The 21,025-nt window shown below is 34.3% G+C and overlaps 1 protein-coding gene and 1 long non-coding RNA gene across 3 annotated transcripts in view; one reads left to right on the top strand and one right to left on the bottom strand.

Moving 5' to 3' along the window:
• Positions 1 to 21,025, top strand: part of LOC127544397 (uncharacterized) — a 107,355-nt gene that overhangs the window by 46,233 nt on the left and 40,097 nt on the right. The window contains exon 2 of one of the 2 annotated variants that reach the window (XR_007949435.1): positions 19,782 to 19,906. The exons of the other annotated variant lie outside the window; for it this stretch is intronic. This is a non-coding gene — a long non-coding RNA (uncharacterized LOC127544397). The remainder of the gene's footprint in view (positions 1 to 19,781; positions 19,907 to 21,025) is intronic. 2 annotated transcript variants of the gene reach the window in all.
• The window catches only part of COLEC10 (collectin subfamily member 10), a 59,660-nt gene continuing 40,282 nt past the window's right edge, over positions 1,648 to 21,025 (bottom strand). The window contains exons 3-6 of the mRNA XM_051971018.1: positions 20,396 to 20,467; positions 12,148 to 12,201; positions 8,526 to 8,621; positions 1,648 to 4,076 (exon numbers count right to left, since the gene is read on the bottom strand). Of these exons, the coding sequence (XP_051826978.1) occupies positions 3,688 to 4,076; positions 8,526 to 8,621; positions 12,148 to 12,201; positions 20,396 to 20,467 (611 nt within the window). The 3' untranslated portion in view covers positions 1,648 to 3,687. The remainder of the gene's footprint in view (positions 4,077 to 8,525; positions 8,622 to 12,147; positions 12,202 to 20,395; positions 20,468 to 21,025) is intronic.

The raw sequence follows: 21,025 nt of genomic DNA, 5'->3' as shown, positions 1-21,025 counted from the left end.
AATTGTGCAGAAGAGGCAGATTTTGTTCAATGTAAAGAAAAAGTTTCTTATGTTAGATGTTTCCAAAACAAGAATAACTTCTCTCTTGGGAGGAGTAGATTAGCTATCATTGGAAGTGTTCAAATGGAAGTTGGATAAACTCTTTTTTAGATAAACTTCAGGTTGGACCAGATGACTTCTAGGTCCCATTCAACTCCAATTCGAATTGTTTGATGCCCAATATAAAAGAGAATGTCAATCAAGAAGCCGGTTGAACACTAGGATCTAGGGAATGTATGCTTGCAACTATTAGTGGTCCCATTCACTAATTTGGTCTATCTTCTTGCTGACCTGATCCTTATCTTCATATCCAGCTTATACAGAATCTGAGATCTGACTTTTCTCCATTTTTCAGCTGCTCCACTGATAACCTGAAACTTGATCTCTTCTTCATTTTAGACATGGCCTCCTCCAGTACTGTCCATTTGCTGCAATATCATCCAATTGATCCCTTAGCTTCCCCCAAGCTAACATATTAAGCTGCTTGTTATCCTTACTTGAGAATTCTATTACACATATGTGTCTAATGTGTGTGTTTCTGAAAAGTTAAATACAATTCAGATTTTGGTAAGTCACAATTTAAATGCATCACAGATTTTCATTCTTTAAAGAGATCTGATAGGGAATAATTTTGTGATTTGAAAATATTTTCAGACAGAAAAAATGTAGATTTTTAAAATGTTGATTCTGTAAAAATCCAAACTTGTAGGGAATGTTAGGTAATGTTAGATAACTATAATGTTAGATTAATGTTAGATAACTATAATATATTGTAAAAATCATCCAATCCAGCACCCTGAATTTACAGATGAGGAAACTACATTGCTTCATTGTGTTTTCATATATAGGATTATTTTAAGTGAACCATACCTATAGAGAATTAAACAACTTAAAAATTAACCCAACAATTACATTCAGAGACTCTGATGAAAAAAAAAAGGGGGTTATTTAGAGAAGATTATTGATTACTCAGGGAGTGATTTTAAAAGGGATTGAACAAATTGTAAAGATTTTAATAGGGAATGTACAAAAGATAGGATAGAAATATAAGAAAGAATATGTAATCTTAACTATAAACAAAACATGACAAACTATCCTTATTTCGATTTTTCCTCCCCTACCAGAGTAGAACACTTATAAGAATGACTAAACTTGGTAATTTGTTTACATTTTTTAATAATTAAACTTACTCTGATGATCAAAGCATGAAGGTATACTGGAGAGTTTGAAGAATTGTCTTAAAGAATATGTCGGCTCTGGTAGATGAACAGCTAAAAGAATCTGCCTAGTGATATAATGTGGCTAGGTTGTCTAAAGACTAGTTTAACAAAGAATCACCAGGAGGTTGGTTTCTTCCTCACAAATATTTCCATAGAGTAAGAGGAATCATGGTTATTCTTGATCTACAGTAGTGCAGAAAGAGTCCACACTGATGAAATCACAAGTCTTTAAAGTTCTGAAGAAAAACAAACCAAATTATAGATTGGAAGGGAACTCAGAGGGCAACTAGACAAACCAATATCCATGCTCACCAAAAAAATTCCATGAAGTAGTCAACCAATCTTTGCTTTAAAACTTTCAGTGAAGAAAAGCTTACTTCAAATGATATCCCATTTCATCAGTTTAATTATCCAGTCATATATTATAACCAGTTGTCATGTTCACAATTATAACTAAGTTGTTTAAGTTTAACGTAGGGTATTCCCATTTATGCTAGCATTTAATCAGCTAATATAAATGTTCTAGAATTTGGCTTTAATGGGAGATTACAGAACTTCAGGTATAATTTTATTGGACTTTCTGTGGCTGTTTTACATGAAAACTCTTTACTTATTGCTTTTGTATTTCAAAGCATAATATTCAACATTCAACAAATTCACATTCAAATTCTCTTCAGAACTATGTCTGTGATGTAACTCTAATTCACTGAGCTGTGTCTCAGAAGATAAGCATTACTCTATAGATAAGTTTAAAATCAATAAATTCAATTTGTTATCAATGTAGAATAGATTAAGATAATAAAAGAGGAAACTTGGCCAATGTTTTCTATTCTTTAACTCAATTTCAGCAAGTATTATTTTTCCCACTATAATATAAACCAATTGAGGGAACAGATTATCTTTGATTCTTTATGTATAAATATAAATTAATTGTCCTCAACAGGAAAATGAAGGGTAGAATTCAATGGCTCTTGTGGTCTCTTCCAGCTCTGGATCAATGGCCCTATGAATTTCAGAAGGTGATTTTCCCAAAAGTATGGATCTAATTATGTTATTCCTCCCATTATTCATAAAACCCAGTAACTCCCTATCACTTGGAAGATAAAATATTAAATTCTCTTTTTGTAGGATTTCAAAGCTCTTCATAACCTTTTCTTGTTACTGCTTTCTTCCTCCCCACTTTTCTCTCCTCCCACCAGCTTTCCAGTTTTCACTCCCTCAGGTACTTTGTGATTTGACCATGGCATCTCCTGACTATTAGTACTTTCACTGACTTTCCCCCCTTCCCTTCAAAACCAGACATGGAATTTTCTTTTTCCTTTTCTCTGCCTCTTAGATTTCCTGGCTTCCTTCAAGTCCCAGATCAAATCTTGCCTCCTAAAGGAAGCCTTTTATGATCACTCTTAGTTCTAGTTCCTTTTATTGTTATTTAAAACTTGTTATATATTTAATTTTTTTGTACATAATTTGTTTATTGTTCCCTCAGTAGTATACTTCCCCCACCCTCAAGAGCTGGGTCAGTTTTTTGTTTTTTGTTTTGTGTGTGTGTGTGTGTTTTGTATTCCTAGCACTTAGAACAATTCTTGACACATAAGTACTTAATAATTGTATTAATACTTAATAAGTATTTAATAATATAGTGACTGAAATGTCACTATAGGGATCAAGAAATAATTTATGTAAGATATGGATCCCGAATAACTTTGAAGGAAACTATGAATGTTCTGAGGTAGAAATGAGGAAAGAATTCATTCCATACCCAGAAGACAGAATGTGCAAAGCCGCTGAGATAAGAGATAGAATGTGATATCAAAAGAGTTTCAAAGACTGCAATGAAGACTATGTGAAAGAAACTAATAAAAAACAGAAATAGATAAGTTCTAGCCAATTTGTAGGGAGTTTTTAATGGCAGACCAAGAATTTTCTATTTTGTTCTAAAATGTAAGAGTATGGTCATAACCTCATTTGAGCCATATCAGTTTGGCACCTGTGTGGAGAATGGATTGGAGAGGGAAGAATAAGAACAGAGAGACCTATTAGAAAGCTATTGCAACAGTTTGAGTGAGAATTGATGTGAGTGTGTGTGAGTGAATGAATACTTGGAAATTCACTGGCTATTTACATAAAACTTCTCTAAGTCTCTGGGTAGGATATGAAACAAAGAAAAAATTCAAAAAGAAATTCTAACCTAAAGTTTTATTCACACAAGAGCCTGAATTCTCCTAGATTCCCATGTTATCTGGTGAGGACTTTATTTAATAACAAATTTTTTTTTAAAGGAGTAAAGAGGAGAATGGTTATGAAGATCCCAAGCTTAAATTTGACATTGCTTACAATGGGGGAGGAGAGGGAATCAAAACACATTGAGGAAAAAAATTATTAAAAAGTTTAGTCATAAACACAACTATAGAGAAATGGCATCAGAAGCTCATTTCTTTTTCACAAATTCACAGACAAAGTACATGCTGAGGTGGCACTCTGTGTCATTCCAGTGGCCAGAACTTAGCATCTCCACACAGTCCTCATGACCATAGGGGTCACTGGGCTCACCCTCTTTCCAATTGCTGTAGTTTTGTAGTGGAGTATTATCTGTGAACACATACTGCCCTTCCCTCTCTAGGTCATTCACTCCAATGAACACTCTGAAGAAGCCGCTGTCTGAGACATATTTAGCAATGACTTGATTGGCCCTCTCATCCTTGGGCATGGCTAGCATTCCTCCACGGATTCGGCAGTGGGTCAGGGACTCCCTGTAGCTCTTCTCCTCTTGTACAATGTAATAGAATTTTTCATCTGTTTCTTTAATCCCAGCTATAACTTTGGAGAGAAAGAAACACAAATAAGCTTACTCATATTGACAAGGAACAAAAACAAATAATATTAATGATTATAGTAAAATATTGATGGTGGAAGTTTTGTTCAATTCAGACTTTGCTTACATGATTAAAAAAATAAAGACAATTCTACTTTGTTTTCCCTTTCATGGCTTTCTATCCTTTCACTTTCCTACTGAGCTTTCTAGCTGGAAACTTTTCTATCCAGCCTTTCAGCTGTGAACCCTCTCGCATAGTATTCCAGCCATGAGCCCTCCCATCCAGTATTCCAGCTGTGCACTATACTAAACAAAATGAATGAAACAATAGCAGTAATGAGGTATATAGCTGATTGTCTGGAGTGTCCACTTCTGACTAGATACAAGAATATGTCAGGATTTAAGCAAGCCATGAGCATGCACTTCTAGAGAGGACTATTCTCTTTCAACCCAGCCAATTTCTAACCTGTTTCTGCCAATGTTGCTGCTGCTGCTGCTACTACTATATCATGCAATAAAAGCAGAATAAAAAAGGAATTTAACAGAGCTAATATATATCTGAACCAGAAATATAACAAACAAGCAAAAATAATATCAAATCTTCTATGAACTAAATGCACTTAACTTCCCTTCTTTCAATACTTTCATTTAAGTTTATGAAGAAGAGGGCTACCAGGAAGCTTTGTGGTCAAATCCCTACCTGTATCAAAAATTGAATTAATACTATTGTCCAAATCATACCCAATTACATAAAACCATAGGATTAAGGAATTCAAACCTGGAATGGTTTATTGTGTATCAACTGAAGTAATATGCATGAATTGTAAAAATTATAGTTTTATATAACTGTTATTCTTATTCTATTGGTGTAATAGCAAGATGGCTCAGGAGGTACACTAATGAGTTTAAAATCAGGAAAACTAATCTTCATGAGTCCACATCTCACTTACTAGCTGTATGCCCTGAACAAGTAATTTCATCCTGGTTGCCTCAGTTTCCTGATCTATAAAATGAGCTGGAGAAGGAAATGGCAAACCACTCCAGTATATTTGCCAAGACAATCCTGAAATGAAGTGTTAAAGTATCAAACATGACTGAAACTACTCAACAACAACAGCAGTATAAAATACAAAGCTTAATTTGTTATCCTGGTTCCCCCTCCCCCTCCCCCCACCATCATTATTATGATATGACTCTTCTGAATTTGGAATGTAATCTTTTGCAGTGCATAAATTCCTGCTCTTTTAAAAGTTAGGCATAAAAAAGTCCCAGTCCACTAGGGAACAATTACTGGGTTGTAGATATAACAGTTCCTCTGTTAGTACCTAACTTGATGTCAGGAAATACTGTACTCTCAAAACTAATAGAAGCCATTGTTATGTCTTTTAATAAAGTACCTTGGAAGTTGTAGTCAGGGATGGAGGTGGGGTAGCAGAAGGAAGGAGGCAATAATTATCCCCATTTTATAGAAGTTATAAGGCATAAAATATTTAAAAGGCTTGTCAGAAGTCAGACAGCTAGTTCATGATAGAGTTGAGCTCAAAGCCCAAATTTCCCAATTCCTGGAACTCTAGCTATATGTTCATTTAAGAAATCTTTTTCAGACTATTCTACAGAAATATGATGTCCTATGAAACCTTTATTGAGGTATTTCACCAGTGAAATTAGTCCTCAGATGCTTTTGAGGAATTGCTGTTTCTTAGAACTAATTTTCTAGTTTCTTAGAAAATATTATTTCTGAATTTACTTCCTTCCTATTTGAGTAAAATTAAAGCCATGTCTTCAACTTGCAGCATTGCATTATTATTGTAGGTACAATTGAGGTCTGCGCCAGAAAAAGGCCAAAGAGAAAAATTTATGACTTTTGATGTATTCTGACCCAGACAAAGAGCATCATAAAAAACAAAGGCAAACCTTTGATTATATTTCTGACAGCATCCAACCCTAACCTCACTATTCCAATATTCATTATTATCCAATCATTATCATTATTTTCATAATTTTGAATATTTTCATTTTTATATCACATTATTATTCCTTATCTTCATTTCTTAGAATTATTAATTTCTTTCAATACTCAAATAAAATACCTTCTCTTATAGGAACCCTCTCTGGTGATCCAATTATCAATGGTCTCTAAAGTATTTTATATTTATTTGCATACATGTTATATTATTCAGGAGATTAAATTCCTTAAGACCTTTAATAGGTAGTTTTTAGACCCATATCTCAAAGAGATCATAAACCATGGGGAAAGAACCTAAATTTACAGAAAATATTTATAGCAGCTCTTTTTGTGGTTGCAAAGTATTGGGAATTGGGGTAAATCTCATTAATTGGGGAATGACTGAACAAGCTGTGACATATGAATGCAATAGAATTCTATTTTTTTTAATAATAGCTTTTCATTTTCAAAATGCATGCAAAGATATTTTTCCACATTCATCCTTGCAAAACCTTTTGTTCCAAATTTTTCTCCCTTTCTTCCCCCAACCCTCTTCCTTAGACAGCAAGTAATACATATAGGATAAACATGTGCAATTCTTCTAAACATATTTCCACATTTATCATGCTGCACACACACAAAAAAAAACAAAACATCAAAAAGGAAAAAAAAATTGAGAAAGATAGAAAAGCAAATAAACCTCAACAACAAGAACAAAAAAAATGAAAATACTAAGCTGTGATCCACATTGAATTTCCTTAGTCCTCTCTCTGCATGCATATGGCTCTCTCCATCCCAAGTCTATTGGAATTGACCTGAATCATCTCATTGTTGAAAAGTGTTGTCCATAAGAGCTACAATTGCTAATGTATTAAGTTCTCTTGATTCTACTCACTTCACTTAGCATCAATTCATTTAAGTCTCTCCAAGCCTTTCTGGAATCATCTTGCTGACTTTCTTATTGAATATGTTCAATAATGTATATTCAATAACATTCATATGCCATAACTTATTTGCCATTTTCCAATTGATGAGCATCCACTCAGACTCCAATTCCTTGTTGCTACAAAAAAGACTACTACAAACATTTTTTGCACATGTGAGTCCTTTTCCCATTTTTATGATTTCTGGGATATAGACTCAGTAGAGACACTGCTAAATCAAAGAGTATGCACAGTTTGATAGCTCTCTGGACTTATTGGAATACTATTATTCTATAAGAAATGATGTGGTGATTGAATATAAATCATATTTACTGCTTTTTCTGATTTTTTTTCCTACTTCCATGGTTTTCCCCTTTAGTGCCATTTTTTCTCTCCCAACATGATTCATAAAGTAATGTATATTAAAAATAAACTAAAAAAAAAGAAAAAAAGAAATGACAAGGGAGATAATTTCAGAAAAACCTGGAAGACTTACATGAACTGATGCTGAGAGAAGTGAAAAAAAACACGAACATGTTAAACATGTGCAATTCTTCTAAACATATTTCCACATTTGTCATGCTGCTCAAGAAAAATCAGATCAAAAGGGAAACAATGAGAAAGAAAAAAACAAGCAAATGGCAACAATAAAGGTGAAAATACTATGCTGCGGTGATCAAGTCTTAATATACATACCATTTTCTCAACACCATACAATAGACTATTCTGTTACATTATAAAGGTATAGAGATAGCATTCTAAGATAGCATCTAAGTTCATTCCTTTGGACCAAAATTCTGGCAGGATTTTTATCAAAATGGAAAAAGTGGGACAGTTAGGTGGGACAGTAGATAGAGAACTAGCCCTGAAGTCAGGAGGACCTGAGTTCAAATCGGGATTCAAACACTTAACACTTCCTATCTGTGTGACCTTGGGCAAGTGGGCAAGTCAGCAAGTCGTTTAACCCCAATTGCCTCAGCCAAAAAAAAGAAAAAAGAAAAAGAAAAAGAAAAAGAAAAAAAAAAAAAAAGAAAGGGTTTAAGGATGGAACCAGAAAGAGATTATCATCATAGAAATAGTCAAGTGAGGATTAGAACCAGGACACCACACTTAGTTGCTGAATTTATTTTAGATATAATTGTTCATGAAACACAATGGAAAGGTTTTGATGTACATTGAGAGAGAATTCTCACATCCCTGGTGAAATAAGTCCTAATATTTCAATGATAGTGTTTGCCGTAGTTATTACCCAAGAAGTCTTCATTGGGATGTATAGAAGAAGGGTTTCCTTTGTGATATAGTCAGAGTTCATTTTTAGGGGCATTAGTTTAGAAGAGGGCCACTTTGCAAAAAAAAAAAAATGCTGAGGCATACAGAATTTAACTATTTAGTACTGTTATAAAAGCAAAACTATGACATTGAAGAATTTTGAAGACCTCACTATCCATACCTAAGCATTTCCTTAATTACTAAGTCATTGCCTTGAATGTATTCAAACCATTTTCAACTTTTATGACCTGAATAGCAAATAGGCAATAAAAGTATGGTGTAGTTTTAAAGCATTCAAGAATGCATAAAATACTCACCATTTTTGACAAACTTCATTGATGTCTTAAGTCGTGCAACGCTGATATCCAGCTGTCCAACAACTTTACGGTATCTTCCACAATCACAAACAGTACCTGAGTAATTACAGGGAATCATGAATAAACTGAAAAATGTACATATATGAGGCAAAACTGCTTTATTTGAGCATTATCTCATTAAAGCTTCACAACTACCCTCATATTGAGGTTCCATAGGAGTCATTACTCACATTTTATACTTGAGAAACCTGAGGCTTAAGTTTAAATGGCTTGCTTCTGGTTAAATAGTTACCAGGTGATTCTACTTTGAATATTCTTTCCATTACTACCTCTCTTAATGGCTTTTGCCTTCCATTATCTCTTGAGGCATCCCATTTTACTTTTGGCCAACTTTGATTTTTAAAGTTTTTTAGTACATTGAATATAAATCCTCTTTCCTGCTTTTGGTTATTTTAGTCAATACGAAAATATTTCAATTGGATTAAGGAAAATAGAGATTATTACTTGGTTAAGGTCACATAATTAGTAAATGTCTGGCACCAAATATAACAGTTCTTTCTGACTCCAGTCCTATCACTATCTCCTCTGTATTGTGGGGTGACTTTATTAATTTTTTTAATTGTGGCTTTTAGGGGGTTGTTTAAGTATTTTGAGAATGTGTAACTATTTAATTGGAGTCAAGTCAAATACTTAGATTGTGAACTATCTGTGCCATTTATTTTTTCTGACCTTTTTCTCATGAAAGTCTGAAACCTTTGTTACTAAGCATGGAGAAAATCTGTTCGTCTTTCTTTTTAAAAAAAATATTTACTTTGTCTTCATCAGCAGTGTTTAGATATTTTTATTGAGAAGGTAGTTAAGAAAAGGCAACTGATTAAAGGTTCTGATAAAGGCCTCATTTCCAAAATATATAGAGAACTGACTCAAATTTATAAGAAATCAAGCCATTCTCCAATTGATAAATGGTCAAAGGATATGAACAGACAATTTTCAGATGATGAAATTGAAACTATTACCACTCATATGAAAGTGTTCCAAATCATTACTGATCAGAGAAATGCAAATTAAGACAACTCTGAGATACCACTACACACCTGTCAGATTGGCTAAGATGACAGAAAAAAAGTAATGATCAATATTGGAGGGGATGCAGGAAAACTGGGACACTGATGCATTGTTGGTGGAGTTGTGAACGAATCCAACCATTCTGGAGAGCAATCTAGAATTATGCCCCAAAAGTTATCAAATTGTGCATACCCTTTGATCCAGCAGTGTTACTTCTGGGCTTATATCCCAAAGAAATACTAAAGAAGGGAAAGGGACCTGTATGTGCCAAAATGTTTGTGGCAGCCCTGTTTGTAGTGGCTAGAAATTGGAAATTGAATGGATGCCCATCAATTGGAGAATGGCTGGGTAAATTGTGGTATATGAATGTTATGGAATATTATTGTTCTGTAAGAAATGATCAGCAGAATGAATACAGAGAGGCTTGGAGAGACTTACATGAATTGATGCTGAGTGAAATGAGCAGAACCAGCAGATCATTATACACTTCAACAATGATATTGTATGAGGATGTATTCTGATGGAAGTGGATTTCTCTGACAAAGAGACCTAACTCAGTTTCCATTGATAAATGATGTTCAGAAGCAGCTACACCCAAAGAAAGAACACTGGGAAACGAATGTGAACTATTTGCATTTTTGTTTTTCTTCCCAGGTTATTTTTACCTTCTGAATCCAATTCTCCCTGTGCAACAAGAGAACTGTTCAGTTCTGCAAACATATATTGTATCTAGGATATACTGCAACATATCTAACATATATAGGACTGCTTGCCATTTAGGGGAGGGGTGGAGGGAGGGAGGGGAAAAATCAGAACAGAAGCGAGTGCAAGGGATAATGTTGTAAAAAAATTACCCTGGCATGGATTCTGTCAATATAAAGTTATTATAAAATAAAATTAAATTTAAAAAAAAAAGAAAAAAGAAAAGGCAACTGATAAGAGAGAGGGATATTACACTGAGGAATTTTATTATTAGTGCTCTCTCTGCCTTGGGGAGATTGAGGGGAAGAAGGTAGTTAAAACTAAAATTAGATAAAATTATAAATAATTATGTTAAACCTTTCAGAGCAAAAAAAAAGAATATTATATTTATCTAGCAATAACTCAGGTGTTGGGTAATGGGGTCAAATTAGAGTAGTTGAACTTCTGTAAAAGAAGAAATGGGCCAGTAGGGAAATCTTGGTGGAATAAAAATATTTTAGAACTCTCAAGGATCTCTGAATTCAACTTTTCTTTTGAGATTCTTTTTGCTCTATATTCGTGATGCTATATTTTTCTGTTCACTTTATTTTTTAAAAAAAATTCCCTTATCTTGCCTTCTAGACTAGTGATCTGATCCTGACACTTTTCCATACTCCCAATTTTTCATATACCTATCTGTCCCATCAAAAAATACCTATTTCCTGCCCAACTCCCTTGTAACTCTGCTATCTGTTAGGTAACAGGGGGTAGTAATATAGAAATTATGTCTCATAGAAGTGAAATAACTTCTTTAAGGTCACAAAATGGGTTAGTGGCAAAGCTGTGATTAGTGGTGGCTCATCCTGGGTATTGCTGATTGCCAGTCTAATGTCTTTTGCATTAACCATCTCAACCTTGAAGGGATTTCAATGAGTATATTTGGATATTGGATTTTCAGTTAGATGACTTTTCACAAAATCTGTTTGGAGTGGGAGGAAGAGAGGCTAATGGAATAGAGGCAAAAATAATTGGCTAAAATAATCTGTCAGTTTCATTTATTAATGCCTCCGCAGGTAGTCCAGATAATTAAATGTTAACCTTTATTTTAGATAACTTTTCTTTATTCTCCCATGAGAAGGAAAAGATGAAGCTACAATGATGCAATCCAGATACCTTTCCTTAAAAATATTGCTAATAAAACTGTCCCTTCCCAGGAGGAGAGCTCTTTGAAAACAGTGGGAAAGTTCCAAAGGGTAAGATAAGTAAAACCTTGATTTAAGTAGGTTTCAATTCATACTTGAAAAAGAACTGATTGGATTCAAAGTCGGGATTCAAAACTCATTTCAATTAAATAAAGGGTGTGTGACCTACACAACTCATTTACTAAAGATGAACTGCAATGGTAAAAATCATTTCTTCAAATGGAAAATCTCTATTCCAATGAAATCACAGGTTTAGTCTCTAACCTCTAAAAGTCTGGCAGCTATTTGAATGAAATTTCTTGAGGAACGTAAGGCATGCTCAGCAAAGCACTTCAGGAGTACTTTGGCACTCCAGCTAATATCTTTATCCAGATAACTAAGTCTGCTGACCTGATGGGTCTGGGATAGCTTCTCTCACAATTTGCTTGACAGGTGTGTATTGCACTGCCCTATTTCACTAGTGTCTGGAAAATCACCTAATGGTATAAGAGAAAAGTTCCCATTTTTCCCACTGTCTTATTAAAACTCGGTGACCCAGTCTGAGGAAAGTGTTACTTTTAGGAGAATGCTCAGTTTTCTCTTCCTTTTTTGTCATTTGTTAATGAATAATTGGTGTCAACCTGCGGGGATCTGGAAAGATGGTGAGAATGAAGAGAAAGTGAAATATAACATACCTGCTTTGCCCTTTCCACCTGAGGCACCAGGCAAGCCTTTCTGCCCTTTGTCACCTACATGAAAATGAAACAAAATCCAAAATTGAACAAAGTAGTTACTAATTATTGTAAGACAGCCAATGAAGAGAAAGAAATGAAATATTTAAGAAGCTAACTAATTTCTTGGATATATATTCTTGAATCAATCCTGGACAATGATGTGCTCATATGTGATTGACTAGTCAAGCACTTAGTTATTTATTTTGTTTTGCACGTGGAATGATGAGGAATGGACTGTTTAGACACTTTGTAACTCTACTGCTACATTTCATCAGATTCTAAAAGTCAGGGAGGTAAACTTTACAGAGTCCATTAAAATTTTTTTTTAAAAGAGGTGAATATTCTCTCAGTGAGGTTTAGTTAGTGAGTTGTGGTTCAGAATTTCACCTGCATTATGGCATCAGTAAATTCATTAGATCCTGTTGGAATCCTTACTAACTGCTAAGTAATTAGAGTTGATCTAATCTTACAAGAAGATGTTTTGGGCAGAACCTGAAACAAGGTACTAAGTAGAACTACCCATAATCCCTCTCTCTGGAAGGAGCATAAATAGGCCAATGGGCCAGTCGGAGAGTTCTGGAGAGAGGAAGACGCTACAAGTCGAGATTTCACCAGAATGACATGAAGAGCGGTGCTGGCTCTGGAGGCTGAAGAAAGCAGAGGCAGAAGCAAAGGACAAAGTGGCAAGAGCTCTTGGAACCAAGCAGAGAGATAGGCCTCTAAGCTAACCGGGCTATATTGGAAATAATAAAAGATCTGAACTTTTATCACCTGGCTGCTTTTTGAGAAGAAAAGGATCACCACATTTTGGCGCCCTGAACGTGGGACAAACAGACCCCTCAGTGGATTTCAGTGGAAAAGCTCTGATCCTGATTCAAGTGGAAAAGCCTCTGATCCTGATCCAGTGGAAAAAACTTCAACCCAGAAATTAGGTGAGTGCAACAAAGAAATTTTGTTAGAAGAGTTAAAGTAGAATTTCAGCTAAGATGGGACAGATATTTAGAAAACAGTCTGTTTTGTTCAAGGAAAATGTTTAGAGAGTATTGTCAAAATTATGGAAAGCCAAGGTTTAATTATAAGTTTACAGCAAATCACTGAACTTTTACAAACTGTAAAGGACATATGTCCTTGTTTCTCTCTTGATAAGGAATTAGATCTAAATGAATGGAAATTAGTTGGAGAGGATCTTTGTCAATTCTATGATAAAAATGGGCCTAACTCAATAATTAATACATATAATGTAATACAATTGGCTATAAGAAGTTATTTAAGTGATAGAATGATGAAAAGGAAAGTACAGGAGGAAGAAAAGCCAACTTTACTAGGTGAAAAGGAGGACGAATCAGATGAGAATGGAGTTAATTACAATTCTGAGTATGATACTTCACAGCAGGAGGAATTAGGTGATTCCACATCTCATGACCCTCCCCCCACAATGAACCCTTCATGGGTGGAACAAGGGGGAGGGAGAGAGACAGAAACACAGTCAGCTTCTCCTGTAAAGCAGAATTTGACAAGATTAGAAAAAGCATTAATTAAGGCAAAAAATGAAGGAGAAGATATATCTGATTTTATAAATGCATATCCTGTGATTGAAGAGCTCAACTCCTCAGGTCAAAAAGAGAGAAAATACACTCCTTTTAATTTGGGACGCAATAGGCAAAAAGGAGCTGTTGTACAAATCACTTTTGACCAACTAGCTGGTGAAGGTCAGTATGCAGAGAGTTCAGAACAGATTTATTATCCCATAACAGTATATGAGCAAATTTCTAAGGCTGCAATAAAAGCTTGGAATTCTCTCCCTGGACAGAAAGATGGAAATAATGCTTTCACAAAAATAGAGCAAGGTCCCAATGAACCTTTTGCAGATTTTGTGGGACGTTTACAAACAGCTGTAATAAAAACCATTGGAAATAATGCAGCAACAGAAATAATGACTAGACATTTGGCTAAGGAAAATGCCAATGAGATTTGCAAGAGAATTATATGGGGGCTAGACAAAAATGCTCCTTTAGAAGAAATCATTAGACGCTGTGCCACAGTGGGCACAAATGCTTATTATGCCCAGACTATGATGAACATGGAAAGACAAGGTCCTTCTTGGCAGAGGAATTCTAGAGAAACTCGTCGATGTTTTCATTGCGGAAAAGTTGGACATTTGAGAGCTCATTGTAGATATGGAGATAGAGTGAGAAGACAGGGTGAGAGAAAACCCCAAACCCCATGTACAAAATGTAACCGAGGCTTTCACTGGGCCTCTAAATGTATATTTACCAGAGGAATGAGAGGCAGGGCCCAGCTCTAAAGTATCAATCAAAGGACAGGTGGGGCATGATAGCAGCTGAGGTTACACCCAGAGAGACTTTAGAAATTCAGGATTCTGATGTCATCAACCAACAGAAAAGCAATCAGGATTAAGACAACAAGACAATTTCCAATACAAACAACTCCAATGTAATTACCAGATGATGAGGAGAAATCCCAAAAGTGGTAAATAGAAGAGAATTAGATAGGTTAACTGCTTGGGGAAGAGGATCTGCTTATATTTCCACAGGTGGAAAAGGAATCAGATGGCTAACAAAGAGACTGTCAAAAGAACTTTAAAATCTTCAGCTTTCAGTTCCTGAAAAACCAGCAAGAATCACTGGATTCCCTGAGATGAAAAATTGTTGATGAGACTTTTGCAGTACTTCAGAGCTTACAGGAATTATTAGATTCCTGGCGCATGAACTAATGGACAATGGATTCCTTATGGACTATTTCTAGGACTTATGGACATTTGTAAATTTTCAGGTCGATTTATGTTGTTACATTACTACTAGCCTGTGTTATATTATGTATTTTAAGCAATTGCAAGAATCATTGGATTTCTTGAGATGAAAGATTGTTGATGAGACTTTTGCAGTAGTTAAATTTTCATGTTGATTCATGTTATTTGTTACATTACCACTAGCCTGTGTTATATTGCTATGTGCTCATGTAAAATTATGTATAATGCCTCCCATATTGATGGATTTATGTATACCATGTATATCTGTTACAAAGTTCTGGCCCATATTGATGGATTTATGTGTACCCCCTCAGAAACCTCCTATGTTTTAAAACAAAAGAAAGGGGGAGATGTTGGAATCCTTACTAACTGCTAAGTAATTAGAGTTGATCTAATCTTACAAGAAGATGTTTTGGGCAGAACCTGAAACAAGGTACTAAGTAGAACTACCCATAATCCCTCTCTCTGGAAGGAGCATAAATAGGCCAATGGGCCAGTCGGAGAGTTCTGGAGAGAGGAAGACGCTACAAGTCGAGATTTCACCGGAATGACATGAAGACTGGAGCTGGCTGGAGGCTGAAGAAAGCAGAGGCAGAGGCTGTAGGACCAGACCTTTGGATTTGGTGACATTTGGAGAGAGCTCTTGGAACCAAGCAGAGAAATAGGCCTCTAAGCTAACCGGGCTATATTGAAGATAATAAAAGATCTGAACTTTTATCACCTGGCTGCGTTTTGAGAAGAAAAAGCTCACAACAAGATCCCAAATATTTCTGGGTATTGCCTCACCTTTGAGAATCAGACAAACATATGGGATTTTATGTTATAACATGTTATGTTATAAGTCAATGAAAGTAGGCTGCTGAAAAGAAATATTATTAGATCTTTATTTTTGCAAAAATGGAAAAAGATTGTTTAGGAGCAGAAGTGAATGAGAGGCTACACCATTGCAATGGATAGAGACCTGATTTTAGATCAAGAAACAACTGAATTCAAGTCCCATAACTGAAACATTCTGATTTAGTTTATTTTAACAAATCACTGAACAGCCTAGTATTGTAGCCAACTCTTTAAGATTAAGTTATAGAGAAAGTACCAGACTGTCCTGGTAGAGAGAAATGTCTTTTGTAGGAGAGTTTTATGGATCAATGAAATCACAGGTTCAGGACCTATTTCAATATGAATTAAAATGTCGAAAAAAGCTTAGTAACAATAAAGAGTTATGTAGATGTAAATGATTAATGCAAGTTGTCACTAATGAATGAAAGGAAAAAATATTGAACATACTGTCAAAGGGTTCAATTAATACTACTGTTTCTTTTTCTAATTTGTTATTTATTTTTAACATTTTAAAAAATTGAATTCCAGATTTCTTCTTCTATTCCTTTCCCCACCCATTGAGAAGGCAAGTGATATGACATTAATTATACATGTAAAATTATGCAAAAATGTTTCCATATTAGTCATATTACAAAAAAGGAAGAAAAATAAAATGAAAAAATATTTCAATTAGCATTCAGAGTTTATCAATTCTCTCTCCTGCAGTGTATGAGATTTTTCATCATTAGTCCTTCAGAATTGTCTTGAATTATAGTATTGATCAAAGTAGCTAAGGTTATCATTACAATATTATTGTTACTGTGTATAATGATCTCCTCACTCTGCTCACTTCATTCTGCATTACTTCATATAAGGCTCTCCATGGTTTTTTTTCCTGAAACTGTCCCTTTTGTCATTTCTTGTAGTATAATCATATTCGATCTCAGTCATATACCACAACTTTTTTATCCATTCCCCAATATAGAAGCATCCCCTCAATTTCCAATGCTTCACTACCACTAACACTAACAATTCAGAAACCCAACTTTAAATTTTACATTTTGGTTTAAAATCACATTCATTTCCTGAAAAATTTTCTGTTCAGTACTGGACTCTTCTTTTATATTTTAAAAGAAACTAATAATTTATCTTTTTTAAGAAAATAGTAAATATCAACCACAGATTAGCTGTATCTGACAATATATGAGATATTCTACATCTATAGTTCCTACAATGAAGGTAAGGAGGTAGTGTCTCCAACTTTTAACACTACTAGAGATGAGATGGACTTTGGAGTTCCAAGTCCAAGGTCAGGGATGAACTAAAACCTAACTTTTAATTTTGTTCAAGTCTTTTCTTCTTTATAAATTTCAATTTATGGATTACTATGCAATAAATATTTGAGAATTGCCTGCCTAGCACGGGGTTAGGTCCCACAAAAGATGCAAAAAAAAAAAAAAAAAAAGATGAAACATTTGACCTCAAGGCCTTCATACTTTTACTTGGTAGACAAGACAAATAACCTGAAAGAGAAGATGAATCTCATTGCCTATCACATGACAACATGAGTTGGATATGTAATAATTGTAATAGAAGTGAAGAGGAGAGAAAGTAGTTGAACAGATAGTTCGTGGGAGAGCATGGAGTTGAACTGGGCTTGGAAGGTAGCATCTTCAATTCAAATAAAACTTTTTTTCTGAGGCCCTGAAAGTGTTTTGAGTTTAGTCATAGAATTGCTAACTAAATTTCTCTGATCTTTTCTTATCTTGATTGAAAGGCAATTTAAAGCTGAGCTGAGATTAAGAGTAATGTGTGAAGTCACCTAGTAAGTTTGATAATAAATTCAGTAACAATTCAGAAACCCAAGTTTAAGTTCTGTTGTTCTCACTTTTCTTACACATCCCCTGAAAAATAAGCAATATTATCCCCAATTTACTGAAAAAGAAATAGAATTAGAGATTATATGACTTTCAGGATACCAACAATAACAGGTGAAATTTGTATTGTTCTTTAGAGTTTACATAAACCTTTTAGTTACATTATCTCAAGTGGACTTCACAATAACTTGTGAGACAAAAACTACATATATTATTAGCTCCATTTTATGGATGAGAAAAGTGATATTAATTCACAGAGGGAAAATGATTTAGTAATTTCAGAGGCAGTATTTGTACCAAATAATATTGGACTTAGAGACAGCTGGTGATGCTGTGGCCAGAATTAGAAAAATCTGAGTTCAAATCTGGTGTCAGATACTTATGATATGTCAGATACATGAGCAAATCACTTCACTTTTATTTGCCTCAGTTTCCTCAGTTGAAAAATAGGGGTAATAATTATACCTACCTCACAGAGTTGTTGTGAAAATCAAATGAGATATTTCCAAGAAGCACTTGGCATAAAAAGCTGGCACATAGTATATAGACTGTATATATAAATGCTTATTCTTCTATCCCCCCATTTCCTCTCTTGACTTCCAAATTATACAACACATCTAGCATTCCTAAGCTGTACTTGATCCTGAAAACCTACAGGAAAGAGACAGAGGAAGAGAAAGAAGAGAATGACAGCATATTTAATAAAAAAGCATTATTTACACTAAGTGATAACATTTATTTGACCACACTATTGTGCCTACTTGTAGTAAATCAAATCCCCCCACCTATTCTTGAAATATTAATGTCCAGAAAGCTACCTTGCCATGGGAAGTGGCAATATTAAGGTCAGCCTTGAAAGGTGAGATTAATTTGAGTTAATGAAAAATTTAGAAGGGCCATAGAGAAAATGATGGTAATAAATTTCAAAGAACAGATTAAAAATGAAGTTAGTATAGGGAGGGCTAGAATAGTGTTCCTTATCCTTTTGCATTCCAGCACATACTCATAAATTTTAGTGACATGTCTTAAAGAGATGAACCCTATTGCCTTCTGATAAAAACTGATGTTGGATAGGGCTGGCACTGAGGGAAGGACTTTTGAAAAGCCCATGTCTGATCATGATAATAAAGAATATAGAGATCAGAGAAATATATACCTCAAAGTAGTAGTTTATTGGTTGCTGGTAAGTAAAGATTAGGAATTCTTGGGTTGAGTTTTATGTCAGGTGAACAGAGAGAAATTACTTCAGCACTACAGAATTTGAGAGCTTGGATGGATCTTAGTAGGCATCTATTACAACCCACAACTAGAAAGAAATTGCCATTATGACATTCCTGATCAGTGGACATTTTGACACTCCTTAAAGACTTCAATGAGAAGAAGCCCACTAATGTGGCAGAGTACAAAGAGCTCTGGCTTTAGAGTTGGGGAACTTAGTTCAAATCCTTTTTTTGACACAATTTCTTCGATGACCTTGGACAACCCAGAACCTCACTAAGCTTCAGTTTTTTCAACTCTAAATTGAAAGGTTTGGACAAGTTGACCTCTGAGGTACTTTCAGCTCTAAGTCTGTGATCCTGTAACCTCTTGTACAAGCCATTCCATTTTTGAACAATTCCAATTTCCATCAAGTCTTAATTTGCCTCTTTGTAGATTCTACCTGTCTTTATTGGTTTTGCCCTCTGGAGCCAAATAGAACAACTCTTTCTCCATGAGAATCCTTCATATACAATAATCATGTTTTCCTTAAATCTTCTCTTCTTGAAGCTATACCTTCCAAGTCCCTTTATTCCATCCTTTTATGAAATAGACTCAAGGCTCTTCATCATCCTGGATACACCCTCTTCTCTGGATGTTCTGGTTTCATCTCCTCTGAATGTTCCCCAGTTTAATAATATCCTTAAACTCTGGTATCCAGAAATGAATTAGATTCTTTAATCACAGCTTGTTACTCTTCCACTTCTTCTACTTGTTCATTTATCTATATTGAATTCATTAAAATTTTAGTTTGACCTCTAGCCCTTTGAAAATTTTTTTTTCTCCCAATACATTTCCCTTATTTTTTATTTACTTAGCACAATGCCTAGCATATAATCAGGACTTAATAAATATTCATTGACTTTTGCAATAAGGAAAAGAATGGCCCCATCTTTTTTCAATGAATGTTAATCAAGATTCTCATTGGGGAGAATAAGAGAAGGAAGAGATATAGAAGGAGGTTTGAGGAAGAATGAAAAGATTTAGAAGAGCTGTTGTGGTAAGTAGTATAATGAGTTAATTATGAATGCAATATAAACAATTTTCTATTGATGAAGAGTTTGCCACTGATTGAAGGGAAGAGCATATGGAAAAAGAAAGTCAGATTTGGTAATGGAAGTCTCTGGTTCTAGTCCCAGCTTTGGTACCAAATTGATACATGCCCTGTTATTGAAGGTACAGTTATTTCTAGTTGGGATGATAACATTCTTCTGACATATAGACTCTTTTATCTGTGTTCCAGCAATCTTGATTAGGATAAATCCTGAATTTTCAGAGACCACATAACACACTTCATATTTTTTTTTTGGGAACACTTCAGGTACAGCCAAACAGTAAAAAAATTTAAAAATATTTATTTAAAAATAATAGATATGATTTTAATTACTCAAAATCATAAAAAAGCAAGCAAAAAATCCTCAAAAATAGCTACAATTTCATATTTAATTTGCTTTGAAATGACAATAGGAAATAAGACAATATGACTTACCCTTCCCACCAATTGGTCCGATTTTGCCAAGGATACCTTGGTCTCCTACCTCACCTGGTTCTCCTTTCATTCCTAAAAATCAAACGATATTATATTTGCAATTTTTAAAAATAAAACTTGTGAAATAGTTGCTATTTCTGTAAGACATAGGGAATGAACAAAAACACTTAGAGAAAATAGCAAAATGTATTCTATATATATGTATAATTTGGTGTATCATGCAACATTGATTTACATATACATATATATTTATATTTCATGATTAAATGTTGAAAGACACTGACATGATGGTTTTAAAAAGGTTGTTTTGTATGTGACATAAATAGATAATTGCAGGAAAAAATTACTTTTATTACATAATGAAAGCATCACTCAAGATTAATTTTAAATAAGGTGCTGGATCTTAGAATTTGCATGTTCTATTATGATCCAGCTTTTGTAATTTGTTTAAGGTTTACACCATAAGACAATTTTACTTCTTATGATTCATTTAATTCTCGTCTTTAAAATGAATTCTGAAAATATTTACAATAATAATTAGCTATTATATACAATACAATATCATATGCTATAAATTTTAATATGAGTTTTTTACAAGTATCAAACTAGAGGGTTATAGGAATAGAATCA

The sequence above is a fragment of the Antechinus flavipes genome, chromosome 1 (assembly GCF_016432865.1).
Source record: "Antechinus flavipes isolate AdamAnt ecotype Samford, QLD, Australia chromosome 1, AdamAnt_v2, whole genome shotgun sequence".
Lineage (NCBI taxonomy): Eukaryota > Metazoa > Chordata > Mammalia > Dasyuromorphia > Dasyuridae > Antechinus > Antechinus flavipes.
This window is presented reverse-complemented; position numbering and strand designations above follow the sequence as displayed.